This window comes from Panthera tigris, chromosome A2 (assembly GCF_018350195.1).
Source record: "Panthera tigris isolate Pti1 chromosome A2, P.tigris_Pti1_mat1.1, whole genome shotgun sequence".
Taxonomy (NCBI): domain Eukaryota; kingdom Metazoa; phylum Chordata; class Mammalia; order Carnivora; family Felidae; genus Panthera; species Panthera tigris.
In genome coordinates, this window is record NC_056661.1 from 129,807,666 (window position 1) to 129,832,932 (window position 25,267).

At 37.0% G+C, this 25,267-nt stretch overlaps 1 protein-coding gene across 2 annotated transcripts in view; it reads left to right on the plus strand.

The window, feature by feature from the left end:
* The window catches only part of ZNF277 (zinc finger protein 277), a 111,917-nt gene that overhangs the window by 52,032 nt on the left and 34,618 nt on the right, over positions 1–25,267 (plus strand). The window contains exons 2-4 of one of the 2 annotated variants that reach the window (XM_007089144.3): positions 14,067–14,268; positions 21,654–21,742; positions 22,018–22,100. In XM_007089144.3, coding sequence (XP_007089206.2) covers positions 14,067–14,268; positions 21,654–21,742; positions 22,018–22,100 — 374 coding nt within the window. The remainder of the gene's footprint in view (positions 1–14,066; positions 14,269–21,653; positions 21,743–22,017; positions 22,101–25,267) is intronic. The other variant, XM_007089145.2, reaches the window with a different exon arrangement.

Here is a 25,267-nt window from a genome sequence, read left to right on the forward strand (position 1 = left end):
TCTTTTTTTCCTTCCCCTATGTTCATCTGTTTTGTTTCTTAAATTCCACATATAAGTGAAGTCATATGGTATTGTTTTTCTCTGACTTATTTCACGTAGCATAATACACTGTAGCTCCATCCATGTTGTTGGAAATGGCAAGATTTCATTCTTTTTGATGGCTAAGTAATAGTCCAGTGTGTGTGTGTGTGTGTGTGTGTGTGTGTGTGTGTGTGTGTACGTGTGTACACATCTTCCTTATCTTCTTATCCATTCATCAGTTGATAGATATTTGGGCTCTTTCCATAATTTGGTTATTGTTGATAATGCTGCTATAAACATAGGGGTGCATGTACCCCTTTGAATCTGTATCTTTGTATCCTTTTGAGAAATACCTAGTAGTGCAATAGTGGGTCATAGGGTGGTTCTATTTTTAACTTTCTGAGAAACCTCCATATTGTTTTTCAGAATGGCTGCACAACTTTACATTCCCACCAACAGTGCAAGAAGGTTCCCCTTTCTCCACACCCTCGCCAACATCTGTTGTTTCCTGAGTTGTTTATTTTAGCCATTCTGACAGGTGTGAGGTGGTATCTCATCATGGTTTTGATTTGTATTTCCCTAATGATGAGGGAGCATCTTTTCATGCATCTCTTAGCTATCTGGATGTCTTCTTTGGAAAAGTGTCTATTAATGTCTTCTGCCCATTTCTTCACTGGATTACTTATTATGAGTTTCCTGAGTTCTGTATAGATTTCAGGTACTAACCCTTTGTCAGATATTACATTTGCAAATATCTTCTTTCATTCCATAGGTTCCCTTTAGTTTTGTTTTTTGTTTCCTTCCCTATGCAGAAGCTTTCTATCCTGATGTAGTCCCAGTGGTTCATTTCTGCTTTTGTTTCCCTTGCCTCCAGTGACATGTTTAGTAAGAAGTTGTTCCAGATGAGGTCAAAGACGTTGCTGCCTATGTTCTCCTCTAGGATTTCAGTGGTTTCCTGTCCCACATTTAGGTCTTTCATCCATTTTCAATTTATTTTGCGTATGGTGTAAAAAGTGGTCCAGGTTCTTTTTTTTTTTTTTTTTTTTTTTGTATGTTATGTCCAGTTTTCCCAACACCATCTGTTGAAGAAACTGCCTTTATTCCATTGGATATTCTTTTCTGCTTTGTCGAAGATTATTGACCATATAGTTGTGGGTCCATTTCTAGGTTTTCTATTCTGTTCCATTGATCTATGTGTCTGTTTTTCTGCCAGTACCATACTGTCTTGATGACTACAACTTTGTAATATAGCTTGGTCTGGAATTATGATGCCTCCAGCTTTCCTTTTCTTTTTCAAGATTGCTTTGGCTATTTGGGGTCTTTTGTGGTTCCATACAAATTTTAGGATTGTTTGTTCTAGCTCTGTGAAATATACTGGTGTTATTTTGATAGGGATTGCATTAAATGTGTAGAATGCTTTGGGTTGAGTACAAACATTTTAACAGTATTTTTCCAGCCCATGAGCATGGAATGTTTTTCCATTTCTTTGTGTCCTCTTCATTTTCTTTCATAAGTATTCTATAGTGTTCAGACTACAGATCTTTTACCTCTTTGGTTAGATTTATTCCCAGGTATTCTATGGGTTTTGGTTCAGTTGTCAAAATAGGGTCAATTACGATTTCTCTTTTTGCTGTTTCATTATTGGTGTATATAATGCAACAGATTTCTGTGTGTTCATTTTGTGTCCTGAAACTTTGCTGAATTCATATATCAGTTCTAGCAGTTTTTTGGTGGACTCCTATGTTTTCTTCATAGAGTATCATGTCGCCTGCAAACAGTGAAAGTTTGACTTGTTCCTTGCCAGTTTGGATGCCTTTTATTTCTTTTTGTTGTCTGATTGCTGAGGCTGGGACTTCCAGTATTATGGTAAATTAACAGTGGAGAGTGAACATCTCTGCCTTGTTCCTGAGTATAGAAGAAAAGCTCTCTTTTTCCCCATTGAGGATGATATTAGCTGTGGGTCTTTCACATATGGCCTTTATAATGTTGAGGTATGTTCCCTCTATCCCTACTTTGTTGGGGATTTTTACCAAGAAAGGGTACTCTACTTTGTCAAGTGCTGTTTCTTCATCTATTGAGAGGATCATATTGTCCTTATCCTTTCTTTTATTAATGTGATATATAACATTGATTTGTAAATATCAAACCATGCTTGCAGCCGAGGAATAAATCCCACTTAATTGTGGTGAATAATTCTTTTAGTGTATTATTGGATTCAATTTGCTAGTATCTTGTTGAGAATTTTTGTGTCCATGTTCATCAGGGATATTAGCCTATAATTCTCCTTTTTAGTGGGGTCTTTGGTTTTAGAATCAAGGTAATGCTAGCTTCATAGGGTAAGTTTAGAAGCTTTCCTTACATTTCTATTTTTTTGGAACAGTTTGAGAAGAATAAGCATTAACTCTTTTTCAGAGTTTGGTAGAATTCCCCCTGGGAAGCCATCTGGCCCTGGACTTTTGTTTGTTGGGAGATTTTTGTTTACTGATTTAATTTCTTTGCGGGTTATGGGTCTGTTCAAATTTTCTATTTCTTCCTGTTTACATTTTGGTATTTTTTTATTAATTTTTTTAATGTTCATTTATTTTTGAGAGGGAGAGAGACAAACACGAATAGGGGAGGAGCAGAGAGAGAAGGAGACACAGAATCTGAAGCAGGCTCCAGGCTCTGAGCTGTCCGCACAGAGCCTGAGGCGGGGCTCAAATGTGAGATCACGACCTGAGCCGAAGTCGGACGGTTAACTGACTAAGCCACCCAGGCGCCCCAGTTTGGGTATTTTATATCTTTCTAGGAATTTATCTATTTCTTCCAGTTTGCCCAATTTGTTGACATATAATTTTTCATAGCCTTCTCTTACAATTCTTTGTATTTCTGTGGTATTGGTTGTGATCTCTCCTCTTTCATTCTTGATTTTATTTGAGTCCTTTTTTCTTGTTGATAAATCTGGCTAGGGGGTTTTCAATTTATTAATTCTTTCAAAGAACAAGCTCCTAGTTGCATTGATCTGTTTTACTGGGGTTTTTTGTTGTTGTTTCTATAGCATTTATTTCTGCTCTAATGTTTATTTCCCTTCTGCTGGCCTTAGGCTTCATTTACTGTCCCTTTTCTAGCTCCTTTAGGTGTAAGGTTAGGTTGTATATTTGAGGTGAAAAAGTCTTGTGGTAGACCTGTATTGCTGTATACTTCTCTCTTCTGAAGTAAGAGACTGTCGTGTTTTCATTTTCATTTGCTTCAATGTATTTATTTCTTCTTTAATTTCCTGAGTATCCTATTCTTTAGTAGGGTGTTCTTTAACTTCCATGTATTGGTGATCTTTCCAAATTTTTTCTTGTGGTTGACTTCAAGTTTCATAGCATTGTCTTCTGAAAGTATGTATGGTATGATCCCAGTGTTTTTGTACTTGTTGAGGCCTGACCCAGTGTGTGATCTGTTCTGGAGAATGTTCCATGTGCACTCAGAAAGAATGTGTATTCTCCTGCTTTAGGATGAAATATTCTTAATATATCTGTTAAGTCCATCTGGTCCAGTGTGTCATTCAAAGCCATTGTTTGCTTTCAATTTTCTGCTTAGATGGTCTGTCCATTACTGTAAGTGGGGTGTTAAAGTCCCCTCTGTTAATTGTGTTGTTATTGATGAGTCTCTTTATGTTGTTATTAATTGACATTTATTTGGGTGTTTCACGTTGGGGGCATAAATATTTACAGTTGTTAGATCTTCTTGTTGGATAGACTCCTTTATTATGCTATAGTGCCCTTCTTCATCTCTTGTTACAGTCTTTGGTTTAAAATCTAATTTGTCTGATTTAAGTATGGCTATTCTGGCTTTCTTTTGATGTCCATTAGCATGATAAGTGGTTCTCCATCCCCTCACTTTCAATATGCAGATGTCTTTAGGTCTAAAATGAGTCTCTTCTAGACAACATATACATGGATCTTGGGGTTTTTTTTATCCGTTCTGATACCCTGTGTCTTTTGATTGGAGCATTTAGTCCATTTACATTCAGGATGTTTATTAATTAATAGATATGAATTTAGTGTCATTGTATTACCTGTAAAGTTGGTGTTTCTGGAGATTTTCTCTGTTCCTTTCTAGTCTTTGTTGTTTTCAGTCTTTCTTTTCCACTCAATGAATCCCCTTTAATATTTCTTGAAGGGCTGGTTTAGTGGTCATGAACTTCTTTGGTTTTTGTTTGTTTGGGAAACTCTTCATCTCTCCTTCTATTTTGAATAACAGCCTTGCTGGAGTAAGTATTTTTGGCTGCATATTTTTACCATTTAGCAAGTTGAATATATCATGCCACTCCCTTCTGGCCTGCCAAGTTTCTGCGGACAGATCTGCTGCTATACTTATTTTGTCTTCCATTGTAGGTTAGGGATTTCTTTTTCCTTGCTGCTTTCAGAATTCTTTCCTTATCTCTGTATTTTGCAAATTTTACTATGATATGTCTTGCTGTTGGCCTGCTTTATTGATTGTGGTGGGAGTTCTCTGTCCCTCCTGGGTTTGGATATTTGTTTCCTTCCCCAGATTAGGGAAGTTTTCAGCTATAATTTGCTCAAATAAAGCTTCTATCCTCTTTTCGTTCCCTTCTTCTAGGACTACTGTGATATGAATATTATTATGCTTTATGGAGTCAGTGAGTTCCTCAAGTCTACATTTGTTATCCAGTATTTTTCTTTCCCTCTTCTTTTCAGCTTCATTATTTTCTATAATCTTATCTTATATATCACTTATTCATTCCTCTCATTCTTCCATTTTTGTGGTCATTACATCCAGTCAGTTTTACATCTCTGTTGCAGCATTTTTTATTTCAGCCTCACTAGTTTTTAGGTCTTTAATCTCTGAGGTAAGGGACTCCCTGGTGTTTTCTATGCTAGTCTCAAGCCCAGCTACTATCTTAATGATTGTTGTTTTAAATTCTGGTTCAGGCATATTACTTATATCTGTTTTGATTAGATCCCTGGCTGTGACCTCTTCTTGTTGTTTCTTTTGAAGTGAATACCTCCATCTTGGCATTATGTCTAGTCTGTGTCTTCAGGAAACACAATTGATATTTGCTTATAGATTTTGTATCCTGCAACTTGCCTGAATTTGTTTATTAGTTATAAGCAATGGTGTGTGTGTGTGTGTGTGTGTGTGTGTGTGTGTGTGTGCACGTGTGTGTGTGTGTAAAATCTTTGGTAGACTATATATAAAATCATGACATCTGCAAACAGATGGTTTTACTTTTTCTCTGATTTGGATGCCTTTTATTTTTTCTTGCCTAATTACTCTTGCTAGAACATCCAGTATTCTGTTAAATAGAAGTGGCAAAAGTGAGCATCCTTGTCTTCTTACTGATCTTGAGGGAAAGTTTTCAGTTTTTCACAGTCAAATATGTTGTTAACTGTGAGCTTTTCATATATAGTCTTCTTTATGTTGGGGAAGTGTTTGTCTTTTCCTAATTTGTTGAGTGTTTTAATCATGAAAGGATGTTGAATTTTGTCCAATTCTTTTTCTTCATCTATTAAGATGATCATGTGATTTTTATCTTTCATTCTGCTAATGTGGTGTATCGTATTGATTTGATTTTCATATACTGAACCATTCTTGCCTACCAGGGTTAAGTCCCACTTGGTTATGGTGTATAATCCTTTTAAAGCACTGTTGAATTTGGATAGTGTTTTGTTGAGGATTTTGCATGTGTATTCATTGGGGATATTTTATTTTTCTTGTAATGTCTTTGTCTGATTTTGGTCAGGTTTGGGAGTATTCCCTCCTCTTTTATGTTTTGGAGAAGGATTAGCACTACATCTTCTTTAAATGTTTGGTAGATTCTTCTGTGAATTTATCTGTTCCTTAGCTTTTCTTTGTTAGAAGGCTTTTTTTTTTATTACTGATTCAATCACTTCATAAGTCTATTCGGATTTTCTATTTCTTCATGGTTCAGTTTTGACAGGTTGTATGTTTCTAGGAATTTATCCATTTCTTCTAAGTTACCCAATTTGCTGGCATATTATTATTCATGGCCATTTCTTGTGATCCTTGTATTTCTGTGGTATCAGTTATAATTTCCCCTTCTTTCATACCTGATTTTGAGTCTTTTCTCATTTTTTCTTAGTCTAGCTAAAGGTGTGTCAATTATGTTTACTTTTTCAAAACAACTCTAATTTTGTTAATTTTTTTCTATTCTTTATTTCATTCTGTCCTTCTTTATTATTTCCTCGCCTATGCTACCATTGAGCTTAGTTCTTCTTTGAGTAATTCCTTGAGTTACAGAGTTAGGTTGTTTATGAGATCTTTCTTCCTTTTAACTTATTTGCCGCTCTAAGCTTCCCTATTAGTCCTATTTTTTTGCTTCATCCTGTAAGTTTGTTGCATTTTCATTTTAATAAGATTTGTTTTGTGACCTTATATTACTTCCTTAATTAAAGACCTTCTGAATCTCCTCACCACTTCCAAATTTAAATATAAATCTTTGGACCAGCATTAAGGTGCACCAACATGTGATCCATCTACTCTTGCTGCCTTTTCCTACCTAGACTCTAGCACTAATTGGACTATTTTGATTTTTTAACTATCTATATATATACTTGCTGGAATTCTTTACCATTTCAAGAAGCCTCCATGAAGATTCTCTTTCATTTCTCCTGATTTGAGGTTTTTTCCTTCCATATCCCTTAACCTTCAACTTTGCATATGTTGAATAGTATTATAATTATTTGTATAGTTGTCTCATATTTTCCTCCAGACTAACAGTTTCTTCAGGATAAGGATTCTATATTAATAATCTTTGTAGTTTTGATAGTGTCTAGCATGCACTTTGTGCATAGCAGGTGCTCACTTTTTAAATGATAAATGTAATCAAAATTTTTCATCTTAAAATGTCAAGACTTAGTAGCCAAATAAAATTATACTTGCTTTCTTTCTCTTAATTTTATCTGTCACAGTCACATTGAGTAACTTGTCAGAAGACATGCTTTTTATTTCAAAAATTTTCAGTGTTAGGGAAAGTTGGTTGTAGAGAAAAATCTCTCATAGTTTTTCTTTTTGTATATTTTCTTTCAAGCCTTGTACTTATATGTGGGTGTATGTACATGTATGTTTGTGTGTGTGTGAGGAATTGTGTGCAGTTCATTGTGGATTAAGCTCTTTTTAATAAATTTCAAACATGTTTTACAATATTTCTCCATTGTCTTCATAGTTGTCATTTAGCACATGCATAATACACAGCACATACATGCCATGTTTTAAAGAACTGCTTTTCATTTGCATGACGCCTAGGTGATTTCTATTACTTTGCTGTATAGGTGATGTTGTAATAACGTTTTTACAGTTTTCTTGCTTGTGTTAAATTAGCTCCTTAAATTTCTAGGCAAAGCGCTTATTAGGTTTAAGGGTTGAATGTGTTTATAACCCTGTTTCCATACCAAAGGCTGTGACAAACCTGCCAGCTATATTTGAGCGTACTAATTCAGCACACCTTCATCAGCAGTCTCAGTGGTGTCAAGAATGTGTAACAACGCTCACCGAAGTTCATCTCCCTTTCCCGTATTCCCCTAGTCTTAGTGCTTGTATAGTAAATTAATTTTTTAAATATTAGGCCACAATAATTTACATAATAAATTATTAGCCCAAGGGTATTTACATAAGGGTCTTATGTTCTTACTCTGAGCTTTAGAGATAGATTGCTGTAAGAAGACTAGAACCAATCTTTTCCATTTTCCAAATGCATCTGTTAGGGGGCGCACTCTTAGAAATTAAGGGACAGACTTACTTAGGAAGTAGAAAGCCATGTTTTTAGTTTAAGTGAGAAGTACCCTCAAGAACTTAGAAATAAAAGTTACTTCTTAAGTTTTACTTCCAGAGTAAAACTAAGATACAATAAATGACATTGAGTAGGCATTGGAGGCCTATGGAAAGATATGATGTTTGTTCTAATCAAAAGCTTAGAGAACAGGCATGAAAATATCCAGAGTTGATAAAATACTAAAGAAAGCTATCCTCAAAGAAATTACACTAATATAATAAAGGACAACTGTAAAGGAAATGGGTTTGTTGTTTTTTTTTTTTTTGAAATTAGGAGCTTGTTTATAGCAAGTTAAAACTACAAAAACTACAAAAACCCTGCCCATCTTCATATTCCAATTTTTATAATGATTATCAATTAGATTATCAGAGTGTGATAAGAGTCACAACTAAACTTATTTGATCTGGGTCGAGTTTATCACCAAATTACCGCTTTATATTTTTTTTCAGAGTTTTAGCAGTGATATTATGGTGGTGTACACAGCAAAGTGTGGGTACTTCCTTAAAGGAGGAGTGATGTGTGAGGTGTTCTCCAATTCCCCATGAAGGAAGGCTGAAAGGCTTCTCGTCAATTATTTGTTGATACAGGCTTTTCTTTCTCATTTGACTTAAGGAGGACAGAAACCTCAGAAGCTTCTTCTTTATCCTTCAAAGCACCAGCAGCTTTTATCTATTTGGCAGGAATGATACACTATAAAGTCTAGGGTTGTCATTTTAACACTTAGATAAAATATGAATTCATGACTGGTTTGTTCCCTAAATAGAACCTTACTACTCAAAGTATGATTGTGGATAAGCAGACTGACATCACCTGGAAATTCAGGCATGCAGAATTTCAAGACTTTTTACCTCCTAGACCTACTTTGTTAGTTCATGTCCTCCAAGAAGCACACAGCAAGATGGGATTTGACATGTAAGAGATTTGGAGAGAAGACACCAGAGGAGGGAAAAGGGAGAGAGTGCTGGAGAAGGTAGCAATGTAGGTCTGACCCCTGTGAAGGAAAGAGGGAAGGAAGGGCAGTGGAGTAGAGTCTCAGACGGCAACACAGTTGTAAGTAAGCACATTTCTGGCAAGCTGCTGAGAGTCCTCAGCCACTGTCATATGTCAGTGAAATTCTCTCTCTCACAGGAATGAGCCTGCATTACCATTTCTGCTGGCTCTAATCATTTACTGAGAGCAGCGTGTGGAAAGCTTGGCTTCAGTGCAAGTAGGATTTCAGAGCACAGCACCTGAGACTATATTTCAATTATGCTCATAGCGACAGGAGATTGGATTGGCATGTTTCCCCGGTCACCACACCTCCTGAATCAGGATCTACACTTTAACAAAGTCTCCAGGTGAATTATAAGCATGTTAAAAGTTTGAGAAGCATGATCTTAGAATAATAATGTGGTTCTTTGAGGATCTTAGCCAGAGTCAATAAAATTGTTCACAATCAGCATAGGATCTCCTCAAAAATTCAGCTCTCTTGGGATGGTATTTTTCACAGTTCATTTAAACAGAGTTGCTGTTCAAAGTGAGAACTAGAGCAGATAATTTGTTGTTGTTAATTTGTAACAAATGTGTGAAGCAGATATGGGGCCAGAATTTTCAAGATGCTTTGCCTCTTTGCTGAAAGGAGCTAGATAGAGTTTATTTCCTTTTGCCTTTTTGAGTTCAAGGTCACTGTAGCAAAAAAAATCTATATTTCTGTATTTATTTTTTTACCACATGGTAAGGTGTAGCTATGATTCTTATGATGACAGCTAGAAATAAACAACCTGTTAGACAAATCATACTAAGTTGTTTATGCTGACACAGTGCTTAGAGTTTGAGAGGCTCTCTTTAGGACAGAATACACTATCAAGTAAGCTTTGCCACCAGGCCCTATTCCTGATTTGCAGACTTGCTGTGAGTTCAAAATACCCATACTCTAATGTATGATCAGGATGTCCACAATCCCTTTGGAATCATTCCTTGAACCATTGATCCCCAGACTTGAGTTTAGGCATTACTGCTCGGTAAAAGTTATATTTCGTCAGTCTAACAATAAGGCCTTGAAATCATTACTTTTTAAAAAGCACTCCAGATTTGGAAACCATTGCTCTAAAGTAAAATATATACTTGAGTTCAGGCCTTTGCTATAGAAACATCCTCTGCTAGAGTGGTATAACTTACTCTGCGTTCCAAATGCAACTTATCTCTGTTTACTGGTGAGCATGGGTGAAAAATAAAAAAGGAAGTTAAAAATCCCTAAATAAACCTCACATACTTTTATTACACTCAGTAATACTTGTTATTAGAGTTTAGTATAATTTTTACATCATTATTTATTACCAGTGGGCTCATTATACCAAGGCCCACAGTACTAAAATTTGGCTATAATTATTCTGGACTGCTCTCAATCTGAGGCAGAAGAAGTTCCCCTAAATACAGACAGCCACAGGTGTTCCCTGAAATAGAACTTACCTAAAAGCTGAGTCAAAGGTATAACTCTAGTTTTAGGTATCTCTGGTCTTACTCATTTTTTCAAACACATATCAAATACCATGTATGTTTCAGGGACTATAGTGTACACCAGAGATACGAAAACAAGATTTAGTCCTTGACCTGAGGTGTTACCATACTACCCGAGGGGCACAGATATACATGTAAATAATTAACTGAAATAGGGATATTTGCTATTGTTGGGCATGGAGAGATGGAGTGAGTCAAACCCTCAAGAGGACTGGGGGAGGAGGGTTGCTGGCAAACAAAGAAAATAACGTAAATGCATCACATGAGACTCCAGTCACTACTGGCCTTGTCCAAAATCCATGTCAGGAATGTTTAACTTTGGAGCAGATTACCTGAGCTCTTCTAAAGCTTTACTCATTATCTGTCCTTCTCACAGAACAAAAAAGTGCCTCTACCCATGCATTCCTAAAGTGGTGATTGGTACCCCTCATTCACACAGCCTCCCCTGCCGGAATCTTAAAAGGCATCCCAGGCTTCTTCACTCCCTCTGGCCAACAAGTAATCAAGAACTGCCACTGCAATCTCTGCATCCTCCCCTCTCTCCATTCCCTCCAAGCACTGCTAACATGGCTGCCTCCAACCTGGACACTGCAGTAGTCTCCCAACTGCCAGTCTCCCCATCTGGAGACTTACGTCTCACAACCCATTCTCCCCAAATCAGTGTAAACATAGGAGTGGCTCTACTTCCTACCGGAAAACATCCAACTTCCTCAGTGTTACGTGTAGGGTAAGAGTGCTCATGCTTAAGCCAGTCCGCTTGGATTCAAATCCCCGCTCCACCATTTACTAGCTGTCTGGGGAAAGTCACTTAGTCTCTAAGTGCCTCAGTTTTTTCAACTATAAAATAGGAAAAGGAATGGAAGCTCTGTCATAGGGTTATTGTGAAGGTTAATTGTGTTAATAATGTACATGTAAAGGGCTTAACAGTGCCTGGCACAGAATTAACCCACAGTGGCGGTGGCAGTCATGATGCAGTAACACAGTGTGCATGCCAGGTAATTAAAGATGACCAGGACTCATCTTGCCTTCCAGCGATTAACAGTCTGAAGTGGGGAAAGAAAGACATAGGTAAACAAACTGCTTCTTTTGATCACTGCTGTCATAAATTTGAACATGATGCTAATGATTAAGGAGTCAGAACACTAAAATCTTGTCCAAAAATGTTCTATTAAAATTTTTATTCTCTGAATTACATAATAACTCGAGTTCCCAAATATGACTTAGTATCTCCTAAACCACAGGTTCCTCATACATGAAATTTGCATACTTACAATTTTGTTCCTGTATGCCTTTACAGTAACCACACGCTGTTTGGTTCTACCGTGTATGAACATTTAGTTTCATTCTCTTAGAAATAATTTGAAGAAAGAGAAACTGGGCCTTGAACATACAAAAGGGAGGAGGAATGAACCTCGGAAGAAGATTAGAGAGTTTGTAGTGAAACATTAGGAAAGAATACAGTGACAGAGATAAACTGTACCCAGTGGTTTTTGGAGGATGTGGGCTACTGAGATTTGTGTAAGAGTTGCTGGTGGAACTAGTATCAGGGACACGGCAGGACACTGGCAGAATGCATAGATTCAGCGTGACTTATAAATACGTACCAATTCAAAAAGGCACTGAATATACACATTACAGAAAAACACAGATTTGGGGAAAATGCCTTTTGGAACTAGAGGCAGAATAATGTCGTGTTTTAATTTAGGCTTAACTTGCTGTGTGTTTAGGCCACTTGATTTAACTTTTCTAAGTCTGAGTAGTCTGATCTGGAAGATGAGGGTTATAATAGTACCAACTGAATAAGGTAGCGAGAATTAATTGAGAAAATGCCCTGAAGCCCTTTGCTAGGGTAGTTTACAAATATCAGATACCTAGTAATGTTAGCTCTTGCTATTGGTGATGATTAATACATTGTTTTCTGCAATCAGGCAAAATGAATTTACACATATCATTCAAATTCGGGGAGAAGGGTGTAAGACAGTACCTGTTATTTTCTAGATGGTATGTAATGTTTACTAATGGTACCTCTATTTAGAATATATGCTGTCTTTTGTTGTCCTGTTCTAGTGGATGTAAAATACAGAGTTTCATGTGTTTATTACCTATGTCTCTTTCCCCGTCTTATTTTTAGCATGAGAGTTTAAGTTCCTACAGAATTTAACCTACAACTGAAGGATGTAACCTACAACTGAAGAACTTTATAAGTTCAGAACTCCTTGCTTCCATTATGTAATTTAATAAATATAATTGTTGGTAACATCACTTTTGTTAATAGTGCTTCTAAAGTGCTTATACGTTTTTAAATATTCTCTCCGTTGTCATGTGTACCCTATTTCCACCTTTTCTGGTATTAAATAATTTTATGGAACTAACATAAAAATTTAATTTAGCATACTTTAATATGAGCAGAGTATTGTGAGTGATGTATTAGAGGACATGTCCGTTGGGACACCTTCCCACTCCAGCTCAGTTGACTCTTCTGTCCCCATGCTCCCATAGACCCTATACATTTTCCGTCTCTCTCTCTTTATCCTTTAAACTTATTTGTACCGTCTAACAAATTGCAATCACTTTAGTCTTGATGATAAGAATCATGTCATGCAAGGTTAACCAGAAAAGACCAGCACTCAGTAGATACTCAGCTGATTTTCGTTAAGTGAGTGAATGAATGCTTGTCCAGTTCTCAGGCCATGGTCAGCAGTGCAACATTAACTGATTCAGTGAATTATGCAATTAAGAAGGCCGTTAGAAACAAGTTAAAGTAAGATAAAAACAAAAAATAAAATTAATAGTAAGCTAATTCCAAAGGCTTTTCTGTGGTATAACTGTCTTTCTTTCTGAAGGTTTCCTGCCCTTCCTCAGATGCTAAATGTCTTAAGCTAGTTGCCCAGTTACTAACTACTCAGTTGCCAGCTAAAGGTGACCGATCCAGTCTTTCCCCCTGGAGCATTGAAGAGGGCTCCTGACACACCTGGCGGTGGTTTGAGGCATGAGTTCAGAGCTATAGATCTTACACAGCTCAACTCTCAAAGATACCATAGGTGATGTTAGGGAAATGAATAATATACACAGAAAAAAATGTTTACCGTGTATGTCTAGTAAATGATCATTCATCTCTTTGTTCATAAGAACTTGAATTAAGATACATAATTGTGTAACAGGCGAATGGTAGACATAAATCAACATCAAAAATTACCACCTGGGCCACCCACCACATGCTGTGTCAACCCAATGTGAGAGCTGTCTTCTTTGCACGTGACAGATAATCAAACAGGAAAGAGTTTGCAGGTGCAACAGGAAGCAGCTTAAAAGACTGGCCTGGTATCATCTGGAGCCTCAGAATATACCATTTACTTCCCATAGTGTGACGACTATCGGCCATAGGTCACAACTGGGCCATAGAGCCTTAACCCAGCATGGTGCAGCCTTCCCCTTGCAAGTACCCCCGGAATTGCTGCCGCTGGCCAGTGTCCAAGAATGCCTGAACAGCTGCTCTGACAAATGGGTTTCCCCCATTCAAGACGGCAAATGGGGAGTTGGAGCTGCTTTGCACAACTCCCTGCCTCTAGGTTGCAGAATCTACTTAAAATGATAATAAAATATCTTGCTCTCTGGCACTGTGGCACTGTGGATTTTTCCTTTTAATGCAGGAGGTAAGAAATCATCCTTCTAAAGAGCTGATTGCAGCTTTTTCTTTTTTTTCTTTTCTTCTCTTTTCTTTTTTTTTTTTTTCTTTTTCCTTGCTTTTGCTTTTTCTCTCTCCCAGACAGTAAGGATTGTATCCTGGAGCCGCTTTCCCTGCCAGAAAGTCCAGGTGGCACCACCGCTTTAGAAGGTTCTCCATCTGTGCCTTGTATTTTCTGTGAAGAACATTTTCCTATGGATGAACAAGACAAACTTCTGAAGCACATGATTATTGAACATAAGATGGTCATAGCTGATGTCAAGTTGGTTGCTGATTTCCAAAGGTAAGTTTTGGTTTTGGCCATAAGAGAATTAAATTCAGTATTCCATAAAGGAAAGACATAACTTATATATAAGCTTATATATAAAATTATTCTTGTGCAAATGTGAAAATTCATATTCTTTTTCAAGCATTGTTGGGAACAGGGATCCTTGGTTGGAGCCTGCGAAGCCAAAAGGATATTGTCCAAAGAACTCTCAGCTTAAGTGCTGTGATGAGCATTTTTCTGGTTTTCTGACAAAAACCAGGAAAAAAGTAGGGGCAGGGGGAGGTCACTCAATAAACCAAAGGCTTGACATCAGTCAACTGAGGTACTGAGGGGAAAAGGATGAGGAGGATGAAGAACAGAAAGAGATAAGTGGTTCGGGAACTGCCAACATTGGGCATGTGTGAAATGTAGGAACCTCACCTATATAGCTAGGACCCAAAGTGAGCTAAACTCTAATCTATGAGCACCTGACTTAGAATATCCATACCAACAGACAAGTAATATAAGCATATTTTTTTTTCCAGTTCCTGGTTCTTAGAAGAGAAATGCCTTTTCTTAAACAAATGGAGTGAAGTAGTTTTGTTCATGCTGTTATTAGTTGACACTTGGAAGTCCAAGTTGACATTTGGAAGCGTTTTCCGTGTACATGCTATCATGGTAGTTAACTGGTTTTGTACAATTACTAAAAGCATACATTTTGGTATAGCTGGCCAGGACCCATTTTTAGATATTCTGCCCTGATTTCTCTACAAAACACTGCAGTAACCCAGATGTTGTAACATCTCTGCATCTGAACTCTATATCTGCCAGACCACATCATTCCTAGCAAGCAGTTTCTTTCTTATGATGGGTCTTGCAAAGCAGCAGCCTATATTACTGAGAGTGGACTATGAAACCAAGCAGGCCTAGAGCTGAACGCAGACTTAGGTGACTTCCTAACCATGTGATGTCCAGCAAACTACTTCACCACTCTAAGCATCAGTTTCCTCATCAGTAAAAGGGGAAAACGCTGACTCACATAAGATTGGTGAGTGTTATATAAAACAGGTGCTGTATATAGCACCAACTAGTACCTGAGACATCTTTTATATCCAATAGATGGTAGCCAAAAATTTTATTCTATTTTTATTACAAAAGATATATTTGAAATGTTAGTTTTCTGCAACTATAGCTTGAGTTTTCAATAGGCATTTATGCTGTTCTGAAACTCTAATTATCATTTGCGAAATAAAACTTTTGAGAAAATTTAATTTAGAATCCTTAACACTTCTAAACCTTGAGAATAAGTTTGTTTTCCAGTTGGAATAGCCAGAAGGCCCACAGGGGTGTTGTTCTCTAACCTTTCAGGTTCCTCTCAATTGCCTGGCACCAATACAGAATGTCTGCCGAGTACCTTCTGCATTATTATGGCCCCTATATCCACTCAGCATTGCAATTTTTGAGTAGATTTTGGTGTTACCTGGTCGGGAAGCAGAGATAGAACAGAATAGCAAAGGGGAATTATGTGCATGATATATGCCACCAGCTGGTTGAATAAACTAATTATTACACAATTTCAGAGGAAGAACTTCATTCTTCTCATTCTCATTCTCATTCATTAATCTTTATTTTCAGTTAAAATATTTGTGCTTTTGTGTGTGTGTGTGTGTGTGTGTGTGTGTGTGTGTGTGTGTGTCCTGGGAGTATTCTTGGAGCTTCCTTATATATATGATATCTAGTTGTATTGTAGTCAGATCTGTTGATTTTGTTTTAGATACTGTTTGGGCTAGAAATTTTCAAATTCTTATCAAGCAACCATTGTCAAGACTATCAAATGAAATACTCTCTTTTTGTGTTTATTTATTTGAGAGAGAGGGAGAGAGCGCTTGAGCATGCCTGAGTGCAGAGTAGGGACAGAGAGAGAATCCCAAGCTGACAGCAGCTCCGGGCTGACCCAGTGTGGGGGTGCTTAGTGAGCCAAAATCATGAGTCGGACTCTTAACCAACTGAGCCACCCAGGTGCCCTGAGATAATCTTTAAATCTTGAATCACTCAGCTTCTCTTTGATGTCATCTCTTCTTTTACTCTGCTTTATCATGTAAATGCAAATTCTCCCCCAGGAATTGGAGAAAAATATGGTGATCTACCAGTGATAATTGACAAACATTAAGGTTTTCTTTCTCCTAAAATCTGTGAGGAATATCTAAATCAGAGTTTGTATTTTCCCTTTGTTCTTATGTATGATAGCTAAGTAGCTATATTTGTACTAATCTCTCTTTTGTATCATTGATATTAATCTCATCAGTGTGTGGACAGGAAAATCAAATTATTTACTAGGTCTCAGACTTAGAAGTCAATAGTTAAATGTTGGAATCGGTCGCCCTCTAAATGCAATTATGCAATAAAATAGGTGCCTTAATTAAAAAGCAAAAGATACAGGTGCGCCTGGGTGGCTCCGTCAGTTAAGTGTCCAATTTTTGCTCTCGGCTCAGTTCATGATCTCACAGTTCGTGGGTTCATGCCCCACATTGGGCTCTATGCTGACACCATGGAGACTGCTTGGCATTCTCTGTCTCCCTTTCTCTCTGCCCCTCCCCCCCCACCCCGTCTCTTTGTCTCTCTCTCAAAATAAATAAACTTTAAAAAAATAGAAAAAGAAAAAATACATAGCTGATATATATAAGTGCTTTCTAAATAAAGTGTGTGGTTAACATGTACTTTAAATTTGGAAACCTAAATTTTCCTTGTCAGCCATCCTCCTAATAAGTTTCACTCTTGCGGTTAGTTCAAATTGACTAAGAATGTATGTAAATAAACTCTGTTACTTTTAAATATTTTTTAATATATCCAGTCTCCTTTAGATAATACCCTCCTACTATTTAGGGAAACTAAAAATTCCTCTCCAAAACAATGTAAACATTGACTATTTGTGATAAGAGTTAAGTTGGAATCTTCTTAACATAGGACTTTTTCCGAACTTCAGAAAAGTCACTGGTGTGTGTGCGTGTGTGTATTTACATATATATGTATATGTATTTATGTATATGTGTGTATATATGTATATACACATATATAACTTCCCAGGAATTGTTTTTTCTGAGTACAATGAGTAATAAAGATGATAAATAATAGATGAGATAGACTTATTTTGTGCTTTACAAGAAAGAAGCTATAAATTTTCATGTTAAATATATTTAACATCTTCTTGATCAGAAAAAAGTTAACAGTAAAACTTTCTCAGAGTAAAACAAAAGTAAAAATCTTCTTTGTGGGGCCCTTGCATGGCTCAGTCAGTTAAGCATCTGACTTTGGCTCAGGTCATGGTCTCACGGTTCTTGGGTTGAAGACCCACATCGGACTCTGTGCTGACAGCTCGGAGCCTGGAGCCTGCTTTGGATTCTGTGTCTCCCTCTCTCTCTCAAAAATAAATAAATGTTAAAACAAAAGATCTTTCCTTTGAGCCATCTACCATAGTTATTTATACTGAGCTATTTGCTAGCTTTATTCAGTAAATAAAATTTTCCTAGAAGATAAATGCTAACTCCTTAATTCTTGCCCCTTTCTATATTAAATTCCACTAATTCAGTGCTATTTAATTAACAACCATATCTCAAATCTTTATGCCTGTCAGTAAGCACACCAGTTACAGTGAGAGGCTGGGCAAGCAAGATTACTAGGATTTTTTCATGAGATAGTTCAGTGAAACATGATTGAAATTCTTTAAAAGAAAGAAGTATTTGCTGATGACCTAATAATTACTTTTATGGCTTTTCACTGAAGTACGAGATGCTTTGATTACTGTTTTTCAAACAAAGGGTTCATATCACATATCATTTCTTGGCTGCCTTTAAATATTGAGTGACTGCAGGGGCACCTGGGTGGCTCAGTTGGTTAAGCATCTGACTTCGGCTCAGGTCATGATCTCATGGTTCATGGGTCAAGCTCCACATTGTGCTCTGCACTGACAACTCAGAGCCTAGAGCCTGCTTCAGATTCTGTCTGTCTGTCTGTCTCTCTCTCTCTGTCTCTCTGCCCCTTCCCTGTTCACACTATGTCTCTCTCTCAAAAATAAAAATAAACATTAAAAAAAAATTAAATATTGAGTGACTCCAGTGGTGCCTGGGTGGCTCAGTCGGTTGTGTTCGACTTCAGCCCGGTCATGATTTCATGTCTCATGAGTTCGAGCTCCACGTCAGGCTGTGTGCTGACAGCTCAGAGCCTGGAGCGTGCTTTGGATTCTGTGTCTCCCTCTCTTTGCCCCTCCCCCACTCGCATTTTCTCTCTCTTTCTCTCTCTCTCTCTCTCTCTCTCTCTCTCTCTCTCAAAAATAAACATTTTTTTAAAAATTTAATAGATAGATAAATAAAAAATATTGAGTGATTGCGTTTTTAGCTTTAAATAAATTAGACAAATAAGAAAAAATGAAGAAGAGACGGATTAACTGATGCCTTAGCATTCAATATCACCCAGATAGCCTTCAGTGGAATGTAATCAGGAATGAAGAACCTCTCCATGTATTGTATTGTATCAGTAGCCATGATGAAACTTCACATCAAACTTGACTTTCCTGGCTTTTTTTTTTTTTTTAACTCTGTTACCTCGCACCCAGTTCCACTGTATGGATTTGATTTCTCATGAAAATAGATGGCTGTGTAGTACAGTTTGGAAGAACAATACATCTTCTGTTCCTGACAGGAGTAGAGGTTCTCCTGTGTTCCTTCATCCCTGGCACCACTTTGCAATAGAAAATATGCTGAGGGGAGAATGAGAAAAATGGCTATGAATGCCATTTTTATTTTCTTAAGTCTCTTGCCTTTTATTTCTCCCTTTTTGTCTCTCCCCTTGTCCAGGGGAAGGGGCAAGGAGCGGTTAAGCAACCGCTGGGGAATGGAAGAAAATGAGAATAAGAGTAGCTGTGTAAGTGCTGTAGCTGCCCCAAGTGACCAAAGAATAATGTTTCAGCCTTTTGTAGATACTTTTCTTCTTTTTGTATGTGTTGATGGATCTGATACGCACTTGCCTTCTGCATCTGACACTTCTAATATGGAAGCCAACACGCTACACATAGGGTCAGTATTTATGGCTTGAGGCTGAGTTGGAGCCTCAGATAGGTCATTTTCAGATCTCTTAAGATAAGGTCTAGCACTATTCTATAAGGAAAGAGTTCTCTCCTTGCTTACTTAACCAACCAGGTCCTCAGTATGGTTGTACATGAGAAGAAAAAACTGAAAACGTGGTTTTATTTTCATACATTAGTCTTTTACTTCTTTTCCTTATATATTCCATACTCAGTGTTGTCATCTGTTTATATTTATATGTGTCACAGTTCTCTCTCTCAGACCTCTCTCCCGGCACCAATTTTTTTTTCCAGTACATGAATGCCCTTTCTGTAGAGGACTATGGGGTCGGGACAATAATGTTAAGAAAAGGGGAAGTAAGAATAAAAAAGAGACAAAATATGGAGAGTTGAAGTCTACTTAGAGAACCTTACAGGAATTTTTAAATGCTCTTCTACCTCTTAAAAACATTTTTTGGGGCACCTGGGTGGCTCAGTCAGTTAAGCATCTGACTTCAGCTCAGGTCATGATCTCACGAGTACAAGCCCTGCATTGGACTCTGTGCTGACAGCTCAGAGCCAGGAGCCTGCTTCAGATTCTGTTTCCCTCTCTCTCTGCCCCACTTCCTGTTCATGCTTTATCTCTCTCTCTCTCTCTCTCTCTCTCTCTCTCTCTCTTTCTCTCAAAAATGCATAAACAGTAAAAAAAAAAAAAAATTCTTGTTAACCTACTACTATGTGCAAAACGTTGCTAGTTGCTATAACAAGCTATTTAAGGGGTGCCTGGGTGGCTCAGTCAGTTAAGCTTCCAACTTTGGCTCAGGTCATGATCTCATGGTTCAAGAGTTCAAGCCCTGCCATCAGTCTCCACACTGACAGTGCAGAACCTGCTTGGGATTCTCTCTCCTTCTCTCTCAGCCCCTCCCCACGCTCATGCGTGAATATGCACTCTCTCTCAAAATAAACATTTTAAAAATGAAATGTCAACCTTTCCATTGCCTTTCTCCACATGAAGGAGACCACATTCTCTTCTTGGTACCATTTGATAATGAGATTGCAGTTGCCAGTAGAAATCTTGTTAGATAAATGGGAAGATGAACAGCTTGTTGAATCCTGTCATCTTACTCCTCCTTTCATCAGATAATGCAGGTTTGGGTGTTATACTTTGCTTTTAAATTTAGCCAATGTGCTTCTTCTAATTCTGCTCAGTAGATACAGGAATTATAAGCTTGGTTATTTTTCCAATGATCTGCCTCATTTCAGACAGTGGGCACAAATGAAATTTCTCTGTCTTGTTATATATATGTTGAATTTATATATAACTTATATAATATATATAAGAAGTCTTGTTATATATATGTTGAATTTATATATAACTTATATAATATATATAAGAAGTCAGAATTTAGACTGACTTCTCATTGCCTTATTATTTTGCTTTCAGTTCTTTTTTGTGGGAAACCAAATAGCTATGTCCTGGTTAAGGAGATTATAGGGAACACATTACACTGCTTTCTCACCCTGCTGAAAACAGGGGACCAGTATCTAGTTAATGCAGATCAATATCTGGTTAATATCTATATAGGGGTTGGGTCCTGCTTGTGCTCATGAATTCCTTAGATCAAGTTATCTATGGAATATCTTATCTTGTTCTCCACCCTGCTTTCGGCATCTGCTCTTTTGTAGTCTTGGGAATGCCTTGTTTTTTTGCATGCTTTCTATACTTTCTTACTGGCACGTAGCCACTGACATATTGCACAATGTTTTCCCTATAATCTATGCCTAATAAATATGGGAGCCTGAGAGCAACTCAGGGAGACTTCCCTTGGCCTCCCTCTCAGCTCTCTTGCGGAGTCTTGAGTAATCCGTCCTTTCTGCCATTCTCACCCTTGCTGGACAAACCAAAAGCTGAACCCACAATTGGTGACCCGACATGATAAGCTGAACCCACACTTTTTGTGTATAAGATGACCACCCAGCTTTCATTGTATTGGAAAATGTGTGATAAAGCCTGTCTAAGCATTGTTACATTTAAAATTCATATAAACATAGATGCAATTTCAGAAAAACTTCTTTATCACATAAAAATAAATCATTTTTAATGTTCCCATATATCTGTTTATTGAATTTGGGAATAGTAAAGTTTAATCATTTCCATTCCTTTACAGAGTAATTTCATTTCATTGAATATTTATTTCATATTCCTACAATGCTCTGCTGCCTTTCCATTTACAAATTTTCTAGCAATTATCAGTCAACAATTTTATTGTTTTGGGATAATTAAATGTTCTTATCAAACCCTATCATTCTAAAGTAAGTAGTATATTGAGTCTTCTTACCATCCTTTCTTTTTGATTATTCTAAGGTACATTTTATATTGGAGGAAAAGGTTCACTGAACAGCCCGTGACAGATTTTTGTAGTGTGATAAGAATCAATTCCACAGCTCCACTTGGTAAGTATACATCTTAGCTACTGTCTTTTCCCTACAATGCAAAAATTCAAAGGATAATCTTACTTTCTTATATTAGAATTCTCACTTTCACGATAGCTAAAATTAAATTGTTCTGTTTATGTTGCCTGACTTCAATAAAGCTAAAGCAGAGCTGTGTACCAGAAGAAAGATCCTAATAGACATATATATATATATATATGTTTTTTAAAAGAATAAATCTTCCTGGGAAAGATGATAAATATCATTTCTCATTTATTTTCCTAATCTCTCAACAGAAGAACAAGACAATTACTTTTTGTTATGTGATGTTTTGCCAGAAGATAGAGTACTTAGAGAGGAACTTCAGAAACAAAGACTGGTAAGAATTATTTTAGAGAGTGAACAGTGTGTTGGAAATACATGCAAAATCACTTCTGTTATTTTTTGTTTGTTTGTTTTCACTTTTTAACCTGTAAACTTTCATGCACAAAAGAAACAATACAAAAAGACCTTAAAACGAGAAAAGTATCCACTTGATTGGAAATTAAAGTATTTCATGTTAAAAATGCAGTGAGAATTTTTGGCTTTGTTTTGCTTCCTGGATTATCTCTAAAATAACAACAGGGCTTACACATTTTAGTGTAATTTTAGCTGCCTGGCACATGCTAGGGTTCAGCAGTTGTGGAAAAATGCCCTCAGCTAAAATTGAGTTGAATTAATTAACTTTTTTTCTCCTCCTCACTGGAATGTGCTATACACTGGCACTTCTTTTATTCTCCTTATGAATTAAGCATATGGTTTGATCACAGTAGCCTTTCTCATTTTCAGCCTTAATCATAAGCAAGCTTATTTGAATATCTCAGCATTTTTGGTCTGTAAAAAAGGTAACTATATATAAGTGTGAAAAATTTTATGTTCGTAAGTTGAACAGAAATTGGCTCATTTTTTTTAATAATTTTGCTTAAAAATATGCAGTTTTCCATTATTTGTGATTTAGTCTCAACTGTTACTTGAAAGTGACTTGCTCTTCATTTAGTAGTTACCTGTTAAGTGTTCCAGTGTCTTTGGATTGGGCTAGATAACGTTATGAAACAGAACTGTGATTTCAGTGTTCCTACTAAATTCTCAGGACATCTAAGAATAAAATAAATCCTATCTACCATAGTCCTAGGATTTAAGAAAGTCTTGGGGTGCCTGGGTGGCTCCGTCGGTAGGATTTAAGAAAGTCTCCTGAATGGGGTGCCTGGGTGGCTCAGTTGGTTAAGCTTCTGGCTTCAGCTCAGGTCATGATCTGAGTTTGTGAGTTAGAGCCCCGCCTTGGGCTCTGTGCTGACAGCTCAGAGCCTGGAGCCTGCTTCAGATTCTGTGTCTCTTCCTGTCTCTGCCCCTCCCCTGCTCATGCTCTGTCTCTCTCTCCATCTCTCAATAATAAATAAACATTAAAAAAAAAAAAAAAGGAAAGTCTCCTGAAGCACATTATATTCTGTAAACATCCCAAATGATTATTTCTCACATAAGGAGAGATGATATTGTTAGATATTGATTTATATGTAAGAAAAATTAGGCTTTTACTATAGCACCAAACCAGTAAAGAAACAGGACTCCCTAAGTTTTTCTTCTTTCCCTATTGTGATGTCTTAAGAAATCTACAAAACAAGGATGAATTTACCGTCGTATTTTATGGATTTTGTTTGCTTGTGCTTATTCATAATTTTTTATTGCTTTGCATTTTTTCACTGTTGCTCACAGTGGCCTTAATGAAGATTGATCTAACTGACATAATCCTGGTGCCCCCCCCCAAAGATTTCTTTGTATCAAACCCTACTGCTTCACCCATCACTATTACCACATACACAGAATCTTTACTGTATGTCTACAGATAGATACAGTCCCTAGAAATACTATATCTATAAAATTTAGGTGACCTTTTAAGATTCTGACACTAATTTCAACATGTGTTTGTTTTTGTTTTCTTTTTCCCCAAATCACTAATCAATTCTCCAACACCAGCTGAGTGTCCTACAATTCAACTCAATTCTGACACAATCTCCTGAGAGATAGTATCGGATTCCACAGGTTAAGGGCTCAGTCCCACAAATCTGCCCTCCACTTCAGATGTCAGTCATAAGTCCAGGTTGTTACCTGTGCTTCTGACCCACTGACTATATAAATCAGAGGTTTCCATGACCCTCCCCCCCGCCCACCACTGCTGCCTTGAGTTGATTAATTTGCTAGAGGAGCTCACTCTAGGAAATCAGTTTACTCACTAGATTTCCTGTTTATTTCAAAGGATATCAAAGAATATGAATCAGTAGCCAGCTGAAAAGCTACATGGGATGAAGTCCCAAGCAAAGGAGCTTCTATCCCTGTAGAGTTTGAGGCCTGGCAAGACAGCACATGGATACGTTCTGGTTCATCAACATGGAAGCTCTCCAAACCTTGTCCCTTTGGGTTTTTTATGGAGGCTTTGTTACTTAAGATATGTCTGATTAATTCATTGGCCATTGGTGATTGAATTCAGTCTCCATCCCATCTCCCCTCCAAAATTCCAATCCCGTAATCACATGGTTGGCTCCACTGACCACCATTCCTCATCCTTAGGTTAGTGCTTTCCAAAAGTCACCTCATTAACATATCAAAAAACACTTTTTATAGGCCTCAACACTTCGGATTTTAGGAGCTATGTGCAAGGACAAAGACTGAATATATGTTTCTTATATATATAAATTAATATAATTTAATGTAATGTAATATATATAAATTAATATAATTTATATATAATATAAATATAAATAAATATAAATATATAAATAAATATAAAATATATATAATTTATATATAATGTAATATATATAAATTAATATAATTTAATATAATGTAATCTATAAATTACAACAGCACACCTTTTTACCAACTTTATAGACAGAGTGATAGATTTGATAAAAGTGTTATAGCAGCTTAAGCAAAATGTGAAATTGCAGTCAGTTCATACATATGAATATATTTGTTGAATTCCTCCTTACCTACATGATCATACAAAGAAAAAAATGAGGGGCACCTGGGTGGCTCAGTTGGTTGAGTTTCTGACTTTGGCCCAAGTCATGATCTCACGGTCCGTGGGTTTGAGCCCCGCATCAGGCTCTGTGCTGATAACTGACAGCTCAGAGCCTGGAGCCTACTTTGGATTCTGCGTCTCCCTCTCTCTCTGACCCTCCCCCATTCATGCTCTGTCTCTCTCTCTCTCAAAAATAAGTAAACATTAAAAAAAAAATTTTTTAAGTGCAAGGCACAGTTCATGACATAAAAAAGCATACAGTCTAGAGAGAAAAGCAAATATGTGTTCTTATCTCAGTACCGGAGATGATAGAATATCTTATTGGGCTGTGAAGATTGAGATAATGCATGTAATACACTTAGAACAAACAGTATCTGCCACATAGAAAGTGCTCAATAAATGTTGTAGACAAATAACACTAATAATACTGTGTCTTAACAACGAAATGGATTTGGATAATTAGTGAGTTGTGGAAATGGGAAGAAAAGTGC